At 37.8% G+C, this 22,107-nt stretch overlaps 1 protein-coding gene across 3 annotated transcripts in view; it reads right to left on the bottom strand.

Moving 5' to 3' along the window:
- Positions 1–753: 753 nt before the first annotated feature.
- Positions 754–22,107, bottom strand: part of GABRA4 (gamma-aminobutyric acid type A receptor subunit alpha4) — a 37,371-nt gene continuing 16,017 nt past the window's right edge. For 2 of the 3 annotated variants that reach the window (XM_068188413.1, XM_068188414.1), the window contains 2 exons: positions 19,565–19,824; positions 754–2,613 (listed from right to left, as the gene is read on the bottom strand). In XM_068188413.1, the coding sequence (XP_068044514.1) occupies positions 2,080–2,613; positions 19,565–19,824 (794 nt within the window). In that variant the 3' untranslated portion in view covers positions 754–2,079. Of the gene's footprint in view, positions 2,614–18,914; positions 19,053–19,564; positions 19,825–22,107 lie in introns of those variants that run through there. The other variant, XM_068188415.1, reaches the window with a different exon arrangement.

Raw genomic sequence — 22,107 nt, 5'->3', positions numbered from 1 at the left:
GAGAGGAAACAGCTACAGCAACTAGCAGTACATCCAAAGATACAAACTACTGCAGTTAGGCATCTTGCACGGGTGCTCCATTTCCAGTTCTGCGATACGCTAAATAATGTTTTTCTAACGAGTGCTGTAGTCTCAGCCATCTTCCAGATGTAAAAGATGAAAAAGGAAAGAGCCATACCTGGCCTTTTGAGAGCATCCCTTAAGTAAAAGAAAGACTAAGGAACTGATTATATCACTCAATTATAGTAAAGTTACATAAGACATTCTCACTGCATTCTATCATATACAGTTCATTATTACACATGAAAGAACCGTCTGGGATCCACATTACACACTGTAGTATCTCTTGCCAGGTATCTACCAGATCCCACAAGTTAAAGGTCAGATTCTCAGCCATGAGCTGGCTAAAAGGCTTGGAGAGACAGTTTCACCATTATGGGGTCTTTTTACCCTGACTCTTGTCCCAGCATAGTCTAGGGCAGTCTTATGCAGGCCTTTTTTGCCAGCAGCTTGTGGTCTCCATAAATCCCTTGATCATTATCTGGACACAGAACCACTCAACACTCGCCTGATCTGCCCTGCAGCATAAGGCTTTGACGATAGGCTACCCATCTGCTATTCAGTCAACTGAAGCTAAGGATTAGTCCAGACTCTTTAAAGACACAGCCAGATCATAGCTGAGACTTTGGCCTTTGATTCTTGCTTGCCACATGTACAGAAACACTAACCATTTGCCAAGCCAAACAGTTCTGTACAAATATTTCTTTTATTTATTGGCAATTTGTTTTCTACCTCTTCTAGTGAAAATAACATTTATGATCAGGATTTCTATCAGGTTTAACTATTCAATTCTTTAATAATGTTGCCTGCTTGCATACTACAATTTAGAAAGAAAAGCACCTATTTATGCCACAGTGTAAAGTAAACAAATGGATCATAAATTAACATTTTTAGCCTGGGATCCACCTAGAAAGTTTACTTTCTTATTTATATCATAGCAGTCCTTCTCAAAAAAGGATGTCTTTTATTCACTCAGTGGCATGCCACACTTATCTATGCACAGGAAATGGGGCTTTCATTGCTTAATTTTCAAGCCACTTTTAAATCTGTTGAAAATTTAACTTGACACAAACATTACATAAGGAGGTGTGTGGGGAGAGGAATGGAATACGTGTTTAAAGGAAACCAGGAGTGTAACTGAAAAGTATGGGGGGAAAAAAACCAAACCCAACCAAAAACCTAAAGCATCCAAAGAAAAAGCAAAGAATTCAAATAAAAAGTAGAACATTGTGGTCTGGTCCTCATCTACTACAACTGATGTAATTTAGGAATAAATCCACTCAAGCTGGTCAGCAAGGTCGAAGAACTGCCCTCTTAAGATCACCTTACCAAACAAGAAAATCAAATTTCGAGAATTACATCAGATTTCAGATTTTACAAGGTTCACTCATTCTTAGTTTGGTGTGAGAATTTCCCAAGTTACATTGCAAAATAATGCTTAGTAAAAATATATGGAGCTCTACAACTCCTTTGCATAACTTTCCTGGAGTTGCACTCTCCCAGGCTGGACTCTCTTCCCTTTTGCCGCTCTTGATTTTCTTCCCCCTATTCTGTCAATTTTAATCTGGCAGGGAAAGTCTTTTTCTAGCAAGCACTGTCAAAATATACAGGACATAGACCTCACACTCAGAGAATGCAATGCTGTGTCCAGACAGCAGTGCTAGGTGCCTCAGGCATTTTTAATAGCCAACATGCACATTCCTAGCAGTCAGATGTGTTCCACTGCACAGCTGTGCACCTCTGCCTCTGCTTTTTTCAGGTGCGTGTTCCTCCCAAATGCGAGTTCTGTGCAGCCAGAGTAGTTGGTTCATTGCTGGCTGAAGGGAGGAAGACCCATTACTGTTACCCATTACTCTGTTAAGAGTTAACTAATTATCCCCAATAACTCCAGCCTTTAGAATGGGAAAGTACCACACAGCTTTTATAAATAAGAATTACTGACCTTTTTAAATAGTTTCAAAAGAAGAAACTCTGCATCAAATGTGAGTATAATTTAGGAACTACTACATAGCAGCAAAACTACATTAGACTTTCTGATTTTTCCATGGTATCCTTGGATAGATACACCACCCAGTAGACCATGTTAAATGCTCCGAAGGTAACGGGAAATAAAATGCGTGCATATTTGTCTATCTTACTCGTGCCAGAGTGGGAGGCGGGGGGAGGAGGTGATATGACAGCAGATGGCTTTGCAGAGGCTCCTAATGTATTAGGTGTGGTGGTCTGAATCTGCTCCAGTCTAGATCCAAGCAAGTGCTGAATGGAAGGGGATCCAGCTGTGGCATGCTGGGATACAAATCCAGTTAAAATTGGGGTAGAAGGAGGAGCTGGAGGGGTAGCTCTTGCAGAAGATAATGTCTCCGATGCGTTGATTCGTGTGAAAGGGTTGGGACTTGATGCAGAAAGGGAGTGGGGTGTAATGTCAGAAGACCCCTGAGCTACAGAGGGAGGCTGGACAGAACTGTGCCTTGTGTCAATTCGGCTCCCACCATCAACTTCAGACTGTACTGTGGCATTCGTTCTTTTCCTCACATTTGAGTTGGCATCTGTACTCTGCAAAGTTACAAAAAAATACTTGTCATTCTTAAAATAAACACTCAAACAAAAGCAATGGAAACTATAATCAAGCAGTATCCGAGTAATACTCACAAATATAACCATAGCTTGATCCTGAAGAACAAAAATACCAAAACTGATGAAAATAGATTTAATAGCATATAAAGTGAGAAACAAGAGTTCCTTTTACCTGTGGCTGGAATACCAGTGTGAAGACATCTAAATGCATCACACTCCATGCAGTGCAGTGCCTATACAAACTGAACGCCATGAAGCTAAGGATTATTGGGTTAGAGTCATAGCTTTTTCCAGGTTCAAGCTCAAAACAAGATTCTCCAATGTCTACCTATTGCTCTGATGATATAAAAACATTCTAGATGCAACTTACCAGCCATGAAGATTTATTTATTCTTTATATCTATAGAAAAAGAACTACCATATACTAGGAACTCTTCTACTGAAGAGGCTCTTAAAATGCATGTATTGAGCAAACCAAGTTGCCACATTGCTGCTCTTTCAGAAATAAAGCCAGCGCTTTTTCACATCAACCACAGGCAATAAATTCACCAGGCACAACTGAACCAGAGAATAAATTAGTTTTTCATCAACTACTCCTGTCCGTTCATTAAGTAAGAGAAGTGGTGAATTATCCATCACTTGGTGTCTTCAGGCAAGTCTGGATGTCCTTCTGAAAGATATTCTTCAACCAAATAGTACTTATTAGGCTGCATGAGAAACTGAAATACAGATAAGGAAGTACAGGAATAGGAAATCCATCAGAGTTTAACATTCTACTGACTTTTGGGAGTAGGACTTGGCCTCTGCCTTTCTTCTCTGCACTTAAGAGGAAGACTAACATCTCCTGAACTTCCTTCTGGAAAGGTATCTAAAGAATTCTGACCTTCAGTGCTGAGCCTAAATATGATGTAAAACATGTAATACTTTAGATATTATATGGGAATATCTTCTAATTAAGATAAAAACTGCTTTCCAGAAGACAAAGACTTGAGGACAGATAGGGTACACAGGTCTAAACACAAAAATGATGAAACACCCACTTGTTATATATAAAAAATCCTATGTTTTATGCCTCTCTGATGATACCATTCCCAAGCGTTGCCCTGCACCATACTGACTGTGCCTTTGGCTCCCCTTCCCCAGAGAACCCTGCCAAAGCTCACAGCAGAAATCAAAGGGAGAGAACGCAGGCAGTGATGTCTTTCCTCCATTATCCAACAGCACATCTCTCCAGCCAAGTGACAGAGCACTACCAGAGAGTAGGTTAGGTGTTATTCAAGGTACTAGCAGTACCTTGAGTAGCGACAAGTGACACTGTGTCTGTCTGCCACATCAGTTGTGCTTCACTGTTCTGCTGAAGGAAACAGAGAAATTGAAGCTGAAAAGAATTCTGAAAAAAAAATTTAAAAAAAAAAAATCAAATCCCTTGATAGTATTCCAATCATGACCAGAATGCTGGTTCCTAATCCTGTTAATTGCAGTACAAATCTGTCACTGGCAATACTGTTTGCCTGAATTTATCTGAAACTGTCACAGCTTTATGCCTGTTCATGGCTGATGTATTTGCCAGCTCACAGTTGATATATCAAAGAATCCCTCTTAAATTACAGCTTTCCTTCCTGCATAGAAGCATGTCAGTCCATTTTATTTATTATTCTGCTTCTGCAATCCAAAGAAGCAGAGGACTAGAAGGAAATACCAGAAGAAGCTGGTATTTCCTGAAAGAAACACTAGTTTTACTGTTTGATAGAGAAACCTGAGTCACTCTTTGGGACGTGCAGAAGTACACACAGGTATGAAAATTGGATACTTTCATACTAGGGTTGTCAATGACCCAGGAACAGTAAAGCCATTTCCAAGACTTCTAAATAGAAATGAAAAAGTACAATCAGGACGGGGTACATTTTCTAGAGACTTGGTAGTACCTGATGGAGTGCTGCATGTTACTTGAAGGCTTGCAAAGCTAAGCAAATGGAAGTCATCAATGTTCACTGCCCAAAACATCTCTGCGCCATGGAGAAGCTAACACTAGTCAATGAGAGGAGGTGAGTTTTATCTCCTACATGCAGATTATTGGACAACCTGGCTTTGCTCAAGTATGTGTTGTAAAGCTCTCAAGCAGTGCCTGGGAAGCAAAAATCCATGGGCTGGGACAGGGGTTGCAAAGTAGATCTGCACTGGAACCAAGACATGTCTCGGTTCCCTCCTGTTCTCTGCCTATATTAGACAAGTATCTTAGAAGTTCTGCTGCTGGAGAATAGAATTACCACGTCTTCAGTCACCCCACATGCAACCATAAAGAATAGTCCAAAGAGCAAACCAATAAATTAGGTGCAATTAATTTACAGAGGCACCATTTTATGTTCTTGTTCACTTATCCTGTCACCTGTTTTCAATGACCATCTCAGTGTATTTCCCTTTTGTGCACTATCATCTACAGACATAGGTAAAACAGACAGGTAACAGTCAGGATCCTCACATTCCAGCCATCTCCATTTCTTTTGTAGGAACTTGTTTCCATCAATATTTTTGCATAATACCTCATCTTCCTCCCCAGTTCAACTGTCATCTAAATGACCAAATCAGACCTGTTGCTATTGGATTCACTACTTATTTTCCATTAGAGCCTCTAGTCTAGAATAAAATTATCTATACTATTTCAAATCACCAAAATGTGCCTCTGTGTAAAAGCCTACTGGGTATTTGCTTTCTTCTTACTGACACAGAAAACTTCTAATACTTCAGAAACCTTAAGTTTAGAGAGAAACACAATTTTTCTCATAACGTACACATAAATGTACACATAAAGCCTGAATACATAACATTGTAAGATCGAAAAATAACACAGCATAACAAGCACCAAAAATGTGGGCACATTTTTTGTTAATTCTCTGGAAATCACCTTCCAATCACTCAGATCATGGAAATCAGAAATTGCATTTTTAACATGCTCCACAGACAATGTATCACAGACACCTGGTTGTTCTTGCATAATGTTATTGTAATAGTTTGTATTTAGAATCTTGCTTTTGAAAGATACTGAAACAAGCATGCTTCATGGAGCACCCAGATCCATGCCTTGTCAAAGCTGAGAATGCACTCTCCTTGCCAGGATGGCCTCACCAGCGCATGGACCATCACGTCTCCTCATTTATCCTTTCCTTGCACTTGTTTTATTCAAGATAATATCATGACAATAGCTCATTCTCCTCATTTAAAGCACTCAGGTATCCCTCCTTGTTGAGTTGTCCAGTTAAAAAATTTCTAGCAAAAATTCTTATTACTGGTTTTATACATAGGGCTCTTAAATATTTCTCTATTCAACATTGCAAAGATAACTCAGTTCTTCCTTCATTAGTTTATTTCTCCTCTAGAAAGCTATCAGAAGCTTCCTCCCTTCAGTCAGAAGCTATCTCACAACTCTACATCATCTGAAGATTAGCGACAAGATCACTAACAAAAATATCAAACAAGCTTGATTCTGTGGCAAGCCTTAATGACTCAAATTCTGTTGTAAAACATAGTAAAATACAATGCTCAGTTTGTGGTAGGAAAACATTCCACAGTCACTTCATTTATGGTATATACCCCTAGTAAAAGGATAATGTAATAATGACAATCTGACCAACAAAATTATAAACGTATGAAAAACACTTGCTACCTCCCAAAATCATTTCACTTTATCTTTTTTAAAACAACAGCAAGAAACACAAAACTACCGCCTTTTAGTTTGGAAGCACTGACTATGCAAGGTTTGCATGACACAGCGAGAGGGGTTGCTTCTGTGAAAACTGCCAGAAACTTCCCCTGTGTCTGACCAACATGCACCTCCAGCCCATGGAGGTCCCCTTGCCAAAGTGTGGAACAGCCTGTTTCTGAAGGACTGCCCTCCATGGAAGGGACCCACACTGCAGCAGTTCATGACAAACTGCAGAGCCTGGGAAGGACTCACATTGGAAAAGTTCATGGAGGGCTGTCTGCCCCAGGAGGGACCTCACACTGGAGCAAGACAAGAGTGTGAAGATTCTTTCCCCTGAGGAAGAAGGAGTGGCAAAGATAACTTGTAATGAACCATCTGTAACTACCATTTCCCACCCCCCTGAACCATTGTAGGGCAGGAGATTAATTCAGGAGTAAAATTAAGCACAGGAAGAAGGATGCAGGGAAGATGTTTTAAGATCTAGAGGTTTTTTTTCTCATTACCCTACTCTGATTTGACTAGTAATAAATTAAACTCATTTTCCCCAAGTCAAGTCGGTTTTGCCCGTGATGGTAATTGGCGAGTGATCTCTCCCTGTCCTTATCTTGAGCTATGAGCCTCTTGTATTTTCTCTACCCTGCACAGTTTAGGAGAGGAGGGATAGAGCATCTTTGGTGGGCACCTGGTGTTCAGTCAGGGTCAACCCATTACAGGCACAAAACCAAGAAATACAACATGAAAATCAAATAGGAGCCAAATGAAAATGCAAGCCAAGATAGGAAGGGATTATCCAAGTAAGGAATCTTTTATGAGGGCAAGTCAGGAAACCACCCAATTGTCCTGAGCCAACAGGACTGCCGTGCTAGTCCAGACGAGGCTCCACAGGAAACACTGAGTGCACATTTTTCACATTCTCACTCTAGATTAAGAAAGGTTCTGATTTTCTGGAGGCATTTCAGTAAGATTTTTGGGAGACATTTTAAATTGTGTAGCTCAGGAATGCAAAATGGGAGCCTGGAAACTACCATAACATCCAGTCTATTACACTGTGCAGCGCCGGGCTTAATAGATCTGATAAAGGTTGCCTGTCTACAAAACAACAAATTCTGCTCAGGTAAATGACACCTCACATTTTCTTTGAAATAGCCTACCCATCTGATAGGTCCAACCAATTGGTCCAACCAATTCCACACACACCAGAAACTCTGATCGTAACCACCACCAAATCAGAAGTTGTAAGTACTTTGCTCTGATATATCCTCCTTCAAGAGGAAACCTTCTTGCTATAGATCCTGTCAGGAGAATTCAGCCTCTGAACCTTTACTGGCAGAAATACTATGGATGAATTTCAAAATTTTGGGTGATTTGAGTGCACAATTCCTGTCTGTGTATAAACAAAGTTCTGAAGAGCTCTGAGAATACATATCCTGTCCTAATTGTAAGACATCTTCATTGGCTAAAGCTCTGTGGTTGGCTGGGATACACTAATGCCTATTTTATTTTTAACAGCCAAGATCAGCAACAGGGAAAACTAAATTCCAGCCTTGATGGGAGTTCAAACATTCATCACCAAAACTTTGATCATGTCAGAGGTGGATAGGTGAGTGTAGTAAAGCCAAGGAATTGGCCAAATATGGAAAAATGTGGACTACAGCCTTTTTCAGAAGAGATTGATAATCACTCCTCCTATATAAATGAATATTTCCTTAGTAAATACAACTTCAAAAAGAAAGCAAAACAAAAAACATGCTCAGTAAAACAGGTTTAGAAAACTCCCATCCAATACATAAGCATACTTCACTGAGGAGGAAGGAGGCTGTAGGATAGGACAGGAGGTTCAAATTCAGTCAGACAAATTTTGTCACATAGTATGCAATATGCAAGAAGATTTTGGAAGCATTTACTGCTCTAAAAGGCATAGAGATTTTGCTTTAGTTTTAAGTATCACATGCTATTTCTCATACGTTTTATCTTTAAAATAACTAAATTAGGGAAAGAATCATTGAATACAAATTCTTCCTATGTGTAATATCCTGATGCAAGATGCCCTTTTGCTAGTACTAGAACAGAAAGTCCATTTCATTTGGCATGAAGATAGGACATCTGTACCAACATCCTTACAAGTGTGTGTAAAATGTAGTAATTAATGCTGTATCCTGTCCTTTACCAGTGGATTTACATGCAATTAACCATGAATAATACAATGAAAGATGCTTTCAGCATGGTTCAGGATAAATCTATAAAATTTACTGTTAAATACTGTGGCAGATTTGTGGAGTAAATTTGATGGTCAGCTTCTATGACAGAATGTATAGAACAAACAAAAAAACCCTACAACAAATCTATTGCCAAAAATCAACTCACACATCATTTGCTTTTCCAATTAAGCTCAACTTTAATGGATACTGCTGTTTACTACAGCACTAAAATGATGCACAAATATGAGTCAATTCTTCAATATTTAACATGGTTTGTACACCATAAACAGCTGCTCACATAATGTGGAAATTCTGAAACTCTTTCTAAGTCTATGTAAGCCTCAACTTGAGCCAAAAAAATAAAGTACTGGATTGTTTTGTATGTATTACCAGTTTTTGACAAACAAGGCAATTTTGCACCTCAATGAAGTCAAGACTGCAAACTTAGCGCAGAGTGAAGTAGCATGCAGCAGCTGAGCTGAGGTTCAAGGGAAGGGGATCATAGGCACAGCAATACACAGTACTGAACTGACAAACTTAGTCATCTTGTTACAGAACAAAGAGACCTGGTAACAACCGCACTGCATATTTCTTATGATAAGGCCAACCTAGAATCCGTAAAACAAACAAGAACATAATTTAAAAGTCACAAGCCATGTCCTGGGGAGAATGCAGCAATGACGAAAGTGATTACCAGGACACCAGGGAAGTTTGTCCTTAAGACTGTTTTTAAAAACAAAAGGAGTGAGAACACTGCAAGCTGTAAGAAACTGTTGTGTTGGTACAACATTGTACAGTCAGCTGTTTCATGCAACTCAAGAGCATCTTTCTGTAGCCTGTTAGTGCTCTACATAGCAAATTTAAATTAGTCTCTGTAATTTTAAATTTCTTCACAGTTTTTATGATGGGCGCATCCTTTTGAGATGTGAATCCAAAATAAGCAGCTCTTACTGCCTGAGCTAACAGAGTATCAGTAGTACTCAGCATGGAAAATCCCCTTCTTAGGCTCTCTGATCACTAGGAAGCACAGCCATCACCAACTCCTGAAAAACAGGTGCACATTAAAACTAGAGCCATGTAATGGCAATATAATTCAGATGCATTCTTCTAATCTTCCTCAGGACTCCTTGGAAAATAGCTCAGCAGTTGTGGGGTTGGATATACAGACACATCTGAAGACCTGTGTCAAGCTTACCCTGTGACAGAGCTTCACAGCATCACTGAGCAAGTTCCCAGGGCTGCTTTTGCACTGTTTGTTTACTCAAGTGGAGAGCTTACGGCTGCAGGTCAATAAATTTTCTAGTTCACAACAAATCTTTGCCACAGGATATCACTAAAATGGTATCTCTTTCTTGGACTGAGGTAGTACAATACTTAAAGGAGTAAATTCTCTTTTCCCAGGGATAAATGCACAACAGACTTTACAAGTCACACCACCACCATCTGGTACCAGTTCTAGTGGGAGAGAGAGCTAACACTTTGACATCCAGCAAGCAGCTGTCAAAGCTGGAGAGAAATGCCCTAGGTAGGATCACAGCCTAAATTACATTGCTTTGCAGAAGAAGCCACCCAACTGTATCCAGCGCTTCCAGCTCTGAGCTCTTCCCTGAGGCAAGACAGCTAAGTCACACTGCAAGAAAACACTCATGAAAAGATTCTGACCTTCTCTACTGTAACCCAGCAACCAGGAAGGGAGCATGGGTTTGGTGATAGGAGACCACTTCTCAAATCTGCCCTGACTGTCACAGGGACATCAACACAGGTTTTTCACATCTCAAGAATTTCCCCACCAGGTCACTGGATATTCTAGGACAAGTGATCATCCTTCCTTGCTAGAGATGTTGCTTTCTCCACACTTCAGTCTTGCCCTCCCATTGCAGTGCATGCACAGACAAGCTGGCTCCAGAATAAATTCCTTTCCTTCTTCATAGCCCCATATAATATGGGGCTAATAAAATAAAATAAACATAATGAGAGCAGCTTCGATAGAACTTCACATGCCAAGGACTACCTAGCAGTCTGGCTAGTAATCTAATTCTCCATATTGAAAAGGCAGGCCTCAAGTCTGCTCAGACTACCACGTGGGATTTGTGGGTGGCTGTATGTAATAGGCATGCTGGCCACCAAGTTGAAACAGGGTAGGTATCCAACTAAGCTGCATGGCAAACACAAAGCAGCAAGTCAGTTCTGTACATGCCTACCCAGGGAAATTTAGTAATTAAGCCTTTCAGGTGTCTAATCACAATTTTGCATACTTCATCTTCCTAAGTAAAAAACAAAACCCAAACACAAAACCAACCAGTCAAAAAAAAAATTTCTGAAAAGGGCACCACAATCAAAGCAGGTTTAAAATTGCAAAGAATTTTAATTGTTTATTAGAATAATCAGACATGTAACAATGAGATGTTAGTAGAATGAAATCAAAACTGGCCAATAAACACCTTTATGCTTTTCTGTTAATTTTCCAAGGATACAATTAGCATCTTTCATGATGGCACTACTACAATTTCAATGAGATACAGATAAATTAATATATAAGAGAGTCAGTAATGCATTATATGAGAGCATGGGCATCCCAAACTGGAAGAACTCAATTAATCCAAGCAAAAATTCATTCAAAAATTGGAAGGCTTAGAACAACTAAAGTCTGACATCACTTACTGTCTAGCTGCAAAAACAAAATTGTTTGTATGGCAATTTAGTAATATTTTACTATTAAAATCTACCATAGTGGTTTTTATCCTTACCAATCCTTCCTAAGGAAACAGTCTGTTCTTCTGGGAGGACATTGTATAGCCTGCCACATTCACACTATTTGACATTTATCAGGGAAGCAGCATGTTGTCATCAGTGTAAATAATGCTGCTTGTCCCAAATCCCACTGAGTCACCATATTGACCTGCTGTGAGCAAAAGCAAAACTTGGAGGAGAAATCTACCCTGGTTTACTATTATGTTGCAGAGCCAGTCAATCAGAATTTTACTGGAATAATATTAGAGAATTTGGGTTGCCTTATAGAGTCCTGGAATATGGCCAACTAAAAGCTCCATCTGCCACAAAATACAATGAATTCTAGTCCCTAGCTCTACCAGTGCAGAGAGCAGTGCAAATTATTTGGAAAGAAACAACAAAGGGGAGATAAGTTAGCCAATCGACTATCCACTCTGCTCATTTTGCAATCTGAATCATGTGATGGGAGGGGAAAAGATGTAAGAAGAGCACTCCATTCTATAGTCTACCACTAGACAGGCACAAAAGTGCACAAAACATAAATTACAAAATTTTTTTTAAAATAAATAGATGCCAAAAATATGCCAAATAAACCCATCCACCTGTGTACTGCCTAAAAGCCTTACACATGCAAACGTGTATGTATATATATATATATATATATATATATATATATGCATGTGTATGTATTTAAATTTAAGTAAGCATGTATACGATTCTTAAGCACTGGTGCACACAATTCTTAAAGATTTTATTTATACTATGACAAAATGAAAGAACTGAAAACATAACTATGGTGGGGAACAAAGCTGTTAGCCTAAGTCATGTCCTAATGAACTGTGGAGGTGATTTGTGTGACATTTCTGAAAGGAAAAATAATGTTTGATTAGGAAGCAAGGACCTTAGTTATCTTCTGTATCTTTCAAATTTCATTGACCTTAAAGCTGTAGTTAAATTAGCTTTAGTAGTTTGCTGAAAGTGCTTCGAACACTCATTGCCTTGTCGATTTTCCCAAGCCTCTCAATGCTTATTTCATCTGATTCCAATTGTCCCAGCATAAAAATGAAGTCAGCCAGAAATCTCACACACAGCTGGGAAATTCAAAAGTGATTTGGTGTCATTGGATGCACCAGTATTGAAAACTTTGTGGAGGGAGAACAAAACTAATATTTAAATATAAATACATTAAAAGGTTTAAGCAGAAGATATGAAGATTCTTGCATCCAGAGACGTCATTTCATACTAACCATCACAGGGAAAACGCTAAACTCCCCAACAATTTTCAGTATAAGGGTTGATGCTGGACAATCTGAAAATTTTACCCGTTACCATAAAGGATTGCCCTTGACTTGATGTTTCTGAAATGCTACCACATATTTTTTGACTATGTAACATTTCCCTCTACAAAAAAAAGATTTTAAAAAGGGAGGAAATTGACATGAAATCAACAGAAGACCTATCTGAATGCCTGCAACTGGTATTGGCAGGAAATTAACTTATTATTAAATAGAAACATGCACTGTATATTCTAATGAAAAAAACATAAGGAATATTTTTTTGGTGCATGGCAGTCTTTTTGTTTTTCTAGTGGATCATCACAATGACAGAGAAAGACATTCACACATATTTTTGGAATTTAAAACAACTATTTAAATGTTGGGATGTTGGGATGTACTTTGCATTTTGCTTTAGTTTTCAAAAAGAAGCCTTATCCTATTATTATTTAAATAAAGTCTTCCACTACTTAGAGTAAACACTGTCAGGTATTTTAGCATCAGATGAGTAACAGCCAAGTATATCCTTCATATTTCCTTGTCTACTTTGTGACAGTTACTAATACTTAAAAGAAATTGTAGAATGATCAATTATAACATTTCCTAATAAGGCTTGAAGAACATAGCACTCCAGAAGGATTTTTTTGTCATCCACCAGGTGCTGCAACTAAACTCCTGCTTCTTTTTGTACATATTGAAAAAAAAACCTCACAATGAACCTAACCTCCTCCCAAAAAAAACCATTGCCACTACAATAAGAAAAAACTCCATTGTCCACCTTTAAATCCCAACAGTTTTGATCAAGCACTCCACCATTTTCTATCTTCACTATAACTGAATTCTGGAATTCAGTGGAGTTTACATCACAGTTAAGTTGGGTCAGAATCTAGGAACAAATCCCATACTACATTGCCTACTTCCATTAATTACTCTGCTCACTTTGCAGTAAAGTTTTTACTTACAGTTTAAATTCATTCACAACCCAACCACATTAAAGGTAGAGTAATATCAGGTTGTTGAAGAAAGACAAAAGTTTTGAATATAGCACTTTAATTTGTGATTTTAAAAAGAAATATGATGTGAAATATTAAATACATTTTTTTTAATTTTATGTCTCATTTATGCCCAAGTCATATTGTTTGAGCCCATATTTAGCTTTATACATTATGAACAGCACCAGTTGATCAGTGGAACTGTCTAAGTCTGGTGAACCAAGTAAAAAAATAAAAACAAACAAACAAAAAAACCACAAAAAAACCCACCAAACCAAAAATCAAAAAAGAACCAAACAAAAAACCTAAACAAACCCCAAAAAACCATACAACCAAAACCAACAGTAAAAAAGCCCCAAATGAACACACAACATCCCCCCTCAAAAAAAAAAAAACCACCCAAAAACTGCACCAAAAAACAAAGCAGCAAAACAACACAAGGCAAATAATATCAAGGAAGCATAAAAAGACCAACAAAACATTGTACCTGAGCATCACAGCTAACAAAATATTTCATGAACCATTTTGGATCTATCTTCAGGTATCCAAAAATTGAAACTTCCCACTAAGTTACTGCAACCTTCTCCCAGGTGGTTAATCTCTCCTATCTCTCAAGTAGCATTTAGTACAAAATGTGCCAGTTGTTTATGACCTGCACCCACTCTCATCTTATTTAAACTTGATACCAGCATATCTTGAGTGTAAATCATCAACACCAAAAATGTTGACTAATGAAATTCTTAGAGCAGTAGAAAATTGTTGACATGTAAAGAAATTGTTCAATGGCACAGCAGCCTCTATTTGTAGGGTCCTATCCTTATATTTAGATGAACTCTATGCATTTCTCAAGCCTGACTTCCTTCATTAGGATCTGAGTTTTAAATGTCACTGCCCTAAAAAGCCAAACCGTAACACCCTAGGCAGTGGAGGAGTAGTGAAGCAAAAAAAAATGGTCATTGTATTTAAAACCTGAAATGGTGTCCTAACTGCAGGACTGTTTAAGTCACACAAAGGAGATAAGCTGTGCATCCACATAAGGAGTCCAGTAACCAGACCTGTGGCCCAAGTGTTGCCATCAAGACCAAGCTGCTCTTCAGATACTTCCATTAATGTATGAGGCAGGAGGGTTTAGCTCCACTTCACTATTGCTGGGACAAAGGAAGCTATCATTCTACTACTCCAAAGAAGGAGCAAAGTAAGTAAGTGGTACTACTCTAGGTCTGGTACGTTTTTTGTACCTCTCCATTATGTCTGTGTATTCAAATAGAAGTTTTGGTCCAGAGGCTAAAATTTTCAGTTTCCCTTAAAGTCTAGACCTTAGACACAAGAGTGTATCTGCTGACATCTCACCATTAATCAGCTTCAGGGATTAACAACAAGAAGAAAAAAAAATGGCACATTGAAAAAAGAAGTGTCCTACCTATAGCCTCAAGATTGTATGCAGCCCATCAGAACAATTTATCAGGCCCAATCTTTGTTCTGTAAGTCACGAGTTTGGTGAACAGACATCTAGAGCAATTAATCTGGCTGATGGCCAGCTCTTTTCCCCAAAGGCTGCCAAAGGATTTCTACTTTTCTCCCACCCCACCACGTAACTTGAGCTGGGCCCATAAATGACTAAAAGATAAGTATTTCATACCAGAGAAAATACATCTGAATCACACAAAAGCAGTATGCAGCTTGTCCACATGACAACATTTCTCGTAAACTTGCGAGGGGGATTTCAGTCACATAGCACCCAAGCAAGGAGAGGAGTGTGTCCCTACATGGCAGTGAAGAGCTTGACCCCTGAGTTCCCCCGTTAGATGCTACAGGACTTGCTAAGGACAAGATGACATTTAATTGTCTTCAGAAAAGAGGAAGAAAAATTGAGAGTTACAACCTACTTGTGACTGAGTTTGAAGAAATAATTCCATTCAAAAAGGTTTTTTTGAGTCTGACCCGATTTTCCTGAGTTTCACACTCTTTTAACAAACAGCTGAGGTTGAAGCTCATGTTACCAGTGTTTAGGAGTCTATTTTTTGAAGACTACTTTTCAGTAGCATTCTTCATCTCCAAAACTGGGTAGGTCTTTAAAAATAAACTTCATAGGAATACAGTGAAAAGGAAATAGTACACAAGCATAAAAATAGACTCAGGAGTCCAATAACAAACTATAAATCATTCATTTCCATCACACATTGACTTGCAGCAACATTTCTGCTTATACCAACAAAAGCAGTTCAGAACATTTAGTGACAGGTTCTTTCCTTCTAAACAGAAAGCATTTTAACTTGCTCCCAAAACAAAGAAATCACAGGTAACCAAGGTTTAAGTTATCTCTCTTGGGTTAGATGTATTTCAGAGCTATGGACTGCATGTAATGCTTACTTGAATCAATGTATTAATCAGAAACACCCATCATGGGACTCCAAATAAGTAAATATAATTACATAAGATAATAACTTAGAAAAACAGCCCACATTTTCTACAGTAAAGATTTACTGGTTCTAGTGAAGAAATATAAAACATGAAGTAATATATCCAAATCATTTGATCATAATGATAAATGATAGGAGTTTCCTTTGATCCAAGACAACTATAAAAGTTTTTATGACTGAAAAGAGAAAAATAACCCACCATTAAAAATTCTAATTAGCATGAGTAATATATGAACTGATTCAATACAGAAAACACAGTTTAATTCTATGGTAAGAAATTGGTCAAAAATACACCTGTCAAAAAAGGACTTTTAATAATGTGCAATTTATCTTTACTTTATCAAAGTACTATTAATATGCCTAATTTCTAATATAATCAGATAGAAAAATCTCCATATTCTATAGCTAATCCAGGTTCATAGCCCAACTTGCTCCCTCATAGAATCCTTCAAGGACAATCCCACCATATTACTTGAGAAAAAAAACCACCAAAAGCGTGAAACCATTACTAACCAACTAGTTAATAATACAGAATCAACAGCTCATAAAACAAAACCTTATTTAAAAGTATAATGTCACCGTGTTTGTTTTCCTTAACAACCTCATTTGCAGTGGACCTATACAGACGACATCTCAATTGCAAAAACAGTGGGCAGAGACACTGGTATGCCATTTCAAGGTAGGCTAAAGTATAGGGCTAATAGGCTTAAGACAGGGATCTCCCCCCACAGTTAGTAGAAGATTCAAAGCACATTGCAAATGGTGAGATATTCAACAGAGAGAACTGTAATGTTTAGGTATTCAGGCATCTTCTTTCCCAATAAGCATACACTACCTCCCTGGGCTGAGAGAAAATTTTTAATTTTTTGAGACTGGAAAATTTAGTATTATAGACAAAATCTGTTTGAAAAAAAGTTAATGTTTAAAATACAGCTTTTCCTTGAGCTCTGGCAATTGTACTGCTACCAACAGAATTTCTACCACAATAGTGCCAGCAGAGTACAGATTTTTAATTACTTACTGGGTCAAGAAATCAAGCCTATCTATTGAGAAAAAATGTGTAGATTTACATTAAGAAACATTGCTTACAAATTACATGCTACAGTCTGGCTATTGTCCTGAATTCTTTGTGTATCACAAACTCACCACCAATCTCACTACCAAGGAAACTGAGATTTCATTATCAGCACTGACTAGACAGTATTTGTGCAGAACAAAAAGTCAGATTCATTATAAGGAATAATAATAATAATAATAATAATAATAATAATTATTATTATTATTATTATTATTATTATTATTAATAATAATAATAATAATAATAATAATAAGGAATTTTAAAATTCTATATTAGTCCTTATAAGCAAAATATAGCAAGGAGTATTTTACATGTCAGGTTGGAAAGCAGGGTGTAGCATCCATGTTAGGTTCTAGAGAATTAGAGCAGTGATCATAGCTTCTGTTGTGCACAATGGGAGACCAGAAGTAATCCTCCAGTCGTGGAAAGGATTGCACAATAGTTAAGCCTTTATTAACAGTAGCTGTGGGCTCACCTTGTACACCTGTCTTGGAAGAGCAAAGTCTCAAATTTAGTATAAGCAGAATTAAGGAGAAAGCCTTGAAAAAAAACCACAGCTCAAGGTACAATCGCTCACTTACATACTCATAATATCAATGTGTAACCCCTTGAGTAGATTGCTCCCTTGAGTGCTTTCAAAAATCTCCCAATCTGTGAGAATGCTCCCACATTTAACCCAGCAGTATTAATTAAGCAGTGGAATAGAACTCTTCACATCTCATTTTATCTGTCTTTCAAGTTGAAAGAAGATGTGTGTTCTGTTGCTGCTGTTTTAAAATAAAAATAATAATAGCAATAGTAATAATAAGAAGAATGATAGGAAAAAAAAAAGAGAAAGAGGAATTTCTCCAAAATGTGTATAAATGGTTAAGCATTGCACACTACTAACTTAAAGCAATTCTGTCCATGAATCAAAAGACCTCTTTGAAGCCTCCATGAGAATACGTTTTATTAAGCTATCTGATTAAACAATTGGTTTCCCTATTGTTTAAAATAAAATCTAATAAATAAACCTAGGATTAAACTGTTCTTAAGTAATTTATTTTCCTAGGTATGCAAATAAAACCTATCACCAAAGCAGTATTTATTTTCACTCCTCAGGAGCAGCCAAGATACTCTACTAAACTTCATGCTGCACAAGAAGCAAGTCAAGAAGCTTAGCATAAGCTCATAGCACTAATACCTCTGTGTACAAGGTGAACTACGTGCTACTATAAACACATTTATTGGTTCCTGTCTCCTACCAGCAGCCAGTGGAGTGACAAATAACAAACTCTTCAGGAGCATATCTATCCTTTTAAGCAGAAATGGGAGCTAACATAACAATACAGCCAGGATATTGAAAACAGGATCTACAGTAGGAGAGCAAATAAGAGGAAGAAAAATGGAAGTGGGTGGACAGCAGCTGCACAGCGATAGAAAATGGAACGGGTGGGAAGGCAAAAATGAGAAGATGAATAGGGAAGGAGACAAACGAGATGTGAAAAGAGACAGAAGACAAAATTAACAAGAGTTAGTCTAAAACAGCACTTCTTAAATCCTGGCTCAGCCAAAGGAAATTACAAAGTCAGCCTGACAGGAAGAGTAAGTAAATCACAATGCTGCTGTCAGCGTCTCAGTTCTTGAGTGGTGATGCCAAGAGCCAGTCATGGCTGGGAAGTACTGGCCCACTGCATGGCTGGGACAGGTGCTGCAATGCCTTTGTTAGCTACATGTCACACGAACAACTGCTTCAGAGAGCAAGCACCATTTATTGGGAATGGGAAAAGAGAGGAAAGGGTAATCACCAGTGAGCTCTATTGGAAAACTCGAGATCAAGCCTTTATTAGATAGTCCACACACTAAAACAGTTCCCCCACAAGTCACACAATCCAAAGCATTAGGAAAGCAGGCAAGCATTTTGTTAAACAGAGCCACAAAACCTTATCAGCAATTGAGGTGAACTACTGTGCAAAGATACACAAATTGCATAAAAATTATATCTATGGTGGACAAAAAGTTTCCATCCAACAGTCTTAAAAAAATCCTGAAATTGTAACAGATAAAAAAAGAAAACTCTTGAAAGGCAACATGTGCAGTACAGGAGAACTGTAATGTTTAGGGAAGTGCTCCAAGGTACAGCTGCAATGCTTTAACACATTTTAATTCATTAAAGACATTAGCCACATAAGATAACATGATGCCCTTATAATCTGCAATACCTTGGCCTTTATAATCAGCCGTACGGAATCAATGTGGAAAAGGAAACTTAGTTTCCCCAAGATTCCCATTCTAACTGCCCTCCAAAACACAAACATAGAAGAGACTGCACGTATGGATGGACATAATTGCCACCCTGCCCCTGAGTTTATTCAATAACAAAAATAAGAATTAAATCATGCTTTACAGGTTTTTATAACTGAATATAGCGTACTATTAGCCTTCCATTAATCTGACACATCATTAGCTCAAAGGGAGCCTGGGAGGAAGCTAAAGGCCAATTTTTACTGAGAAACACTACAAAAATACAGAAAACATTTGCGTGAGCTGGTAACATACCGTGAATGTCTCTTCTGTACTTCTTTTCCTTTGTACTGGAGCAACTGGAAATTCAAGAAGGGACTTGACCGTCTTCCTTTTAGCTTTTTCCATTTGAATGTTAGTAAAATAGTTGACAGCAGCAAACTCAATCAGAGCAGAGAACACAAAGGCAAAGCAAACCGCTATGAACCAGTCCATGGCAGTAGCATAGGATACTTTTGGCAGTGAATGTCTTGCACTGATGCTCAGCGTCGTCATTGTTAACACTGTGGTAATCCCTTCAAAAAAATAAAGCAAAAGAACTGTTGAATCAAAGTAAAACAAAGCAAGAACTGGCAAGCTCCTTCAAATGAAGAATTTTAAATTGCATGTGAGTCTTTCTCTGCTGCTTGTGAATACTGCATTAGATTAAAGTCATGGCAAGCATCACATATCCATGAGCAGCTAAGTCCACAAACAGTTTACCTCTCTTTAAAGGAGGCACAGAAACCATGACTTCAGCAGTTCACCTATACGATCACATGAAGAAAATACAGAAGCCTTCATTTCATATGTTTTTCACAATAAGTCCAGTATAATTTTTACAAGTTATTTTCTAAACATTTGAATAAGATTTAAGTTGTTAAATTGGGGAGTACTCCTCAGACTACAACAAAAACATGACTTCTCCTGTAAATGGTTCTGAATGCCACCTATTATTCTGCATCTGTGCCTCTGATCACACTTGTAATCCAGGAAACTAAATCATGACAAATTATTTTGGTACTAAGGAAGAATATTATGCTAAAAACTCTGTTAGTTAAGAAACCATCAGGGTTTTTTACAACCTTCTGCTACTAGTCAACCAATGAAATTTAATTAGAGTTTCATCTTCTGAAAAAACAACTTTAATTAAAAAGTGTGTAAGCATGAACAGTGAACTCAAAAGATGGCCACCTCATGGTAGTGCTTCACATGCAAACCCATGCTGTATAAAAACAAATTAATGAGGTCTTTCTCTCTTTTTTTCATCCAAAATATCCCATACCATAGAAATGTAAAACCCCAAGTATGTAGTGAACACTGCATTAATCCTAGCATGATAACCTCAATGATGAGTGACTACAAATAGAAAGGTCCTTACTCTTATGAAAAGAACACTGTACCCATTCTGTTTCAAGATGCAAATCTTATGCTCAGAAGAATTTAAACTCATTAAGAATATGTTTTTCAACAGATTTCTCACATCCCTATTTGCTAAATGATGTTATTCCATCAAGGTAATATAATTTTAAAAAGCTTCACCTAAACACTGCCATACAGAGAAATGCTCACAATGAAATCAGTCCTTCCTTCTAAAGAAGAAAAATGAAAAAAGATGAATAGCCAGGTCATGACAGCTCAAAGGATTTCTCTGAGTTTTCAGGAGGATCAGAAAGACAGATTCAAGCTCACAAAACCTTCTTCAGTGGAAAGGTGTTGAAAACCACACCACTGAAAATGTTTAAGTCTGAGAAAAAAATACGGAAAGTTGGTTGTTTGGGTTTTGCTTCTTTCCCTGGAGGAGGCCTATCTCCGTTTGGCCCTATCCTTTCTAAGGATTTGAGTGGACCTTTGACCATTTCAAGCAAAAACTTTGTCTGAATTGTTTCTAAAAACATTTGATTAATAAATGTATAAATAGTCAAGTGAAACAAATGACCAAACATTAACCAAAAACAAACAGGAGATGTTAGTCTGTGACACCAATAGTTTACTGACAGTCTTTATCAGATTTTTCTCTATTAAATCATTCTTCTGCAAGACTTGGAGCTGCCAGTATAACTGCCCCTATCACTCTTGCCAGCATCTAGCAGTCTATAGAGAGGCTTGTAGTAGAACGTTCTCTTCCTGCTTTAGGCAGCTTTTAAAATGTTTTTATCCTATTTCTTTGTTAGGAAACATATTTCCATTTAGATTCATGCACTTGTCTTCCAGTGAAGATTTTCTGTTATTTTCACTGTGCCATCTCATTCAAGCTGTATTTTGAAAAGATCAATTTTAATATCTTGTGATCATTTTGCTTTTGTAATTCATTTTCATGATGGTAGTGGTAGAAAGGAAAGAAAAGCACTAAATATGAAATTACAGTAACAGAATCTAAGCCTTATTCATAGCAAGCTTTCATTGATGACACAGATACCTCATAAGAAGACATTGGAACATTTCACACACTCCAAATCAATTTATTTTACAAGTATTCTATAAACCTTGAGTTCGAGTACTTACACTACTGTCCACTGGAGGATAAAGCTGATCTGGATGTAGACTAAGGACTTGACTGTATTACTCAGAGCCAGGTCTTTCCAGTTTGTTCCCTCAAGCAGGTAGAATCCCTAAAGCTGAGCAGCCATTTGCCACAGGTTACCATGCCACCCTTCTGGTTATATACGCCAAGTTTCTCTTCAGATCATACATCAATAGCAAGATTCCATCTGAATTTCAATTATTCCCTTGTTTCTGCAATAGCATGGAGTATACCCGAAGGCACTGAAAAGGCCTATTCTAGTGAGAGTTATTAAAAGAGCAAGTACAAGAAAAAG

This window comes from Anomalospiza imberbis, chromosome 4, assembly GCF_031753505.1.
Source record: "Anomalospiza imberbis isolate Cuckoo-Finch-1a 21T00152 chromosome 4, ASM3175350v1, whole genome shotgun sequence".
In the NCBI taxonomy this organism is placed as follows: domain Eukaryota; kingdom Metazoa; phylum Chordata; class Aves; order Passeriformes; family Viduidae; genus Anomalospiza; species Anomalospiza imberbis.
This window is presented reverse-complemented; position numbering and strand designations above follow the sequence as displayed.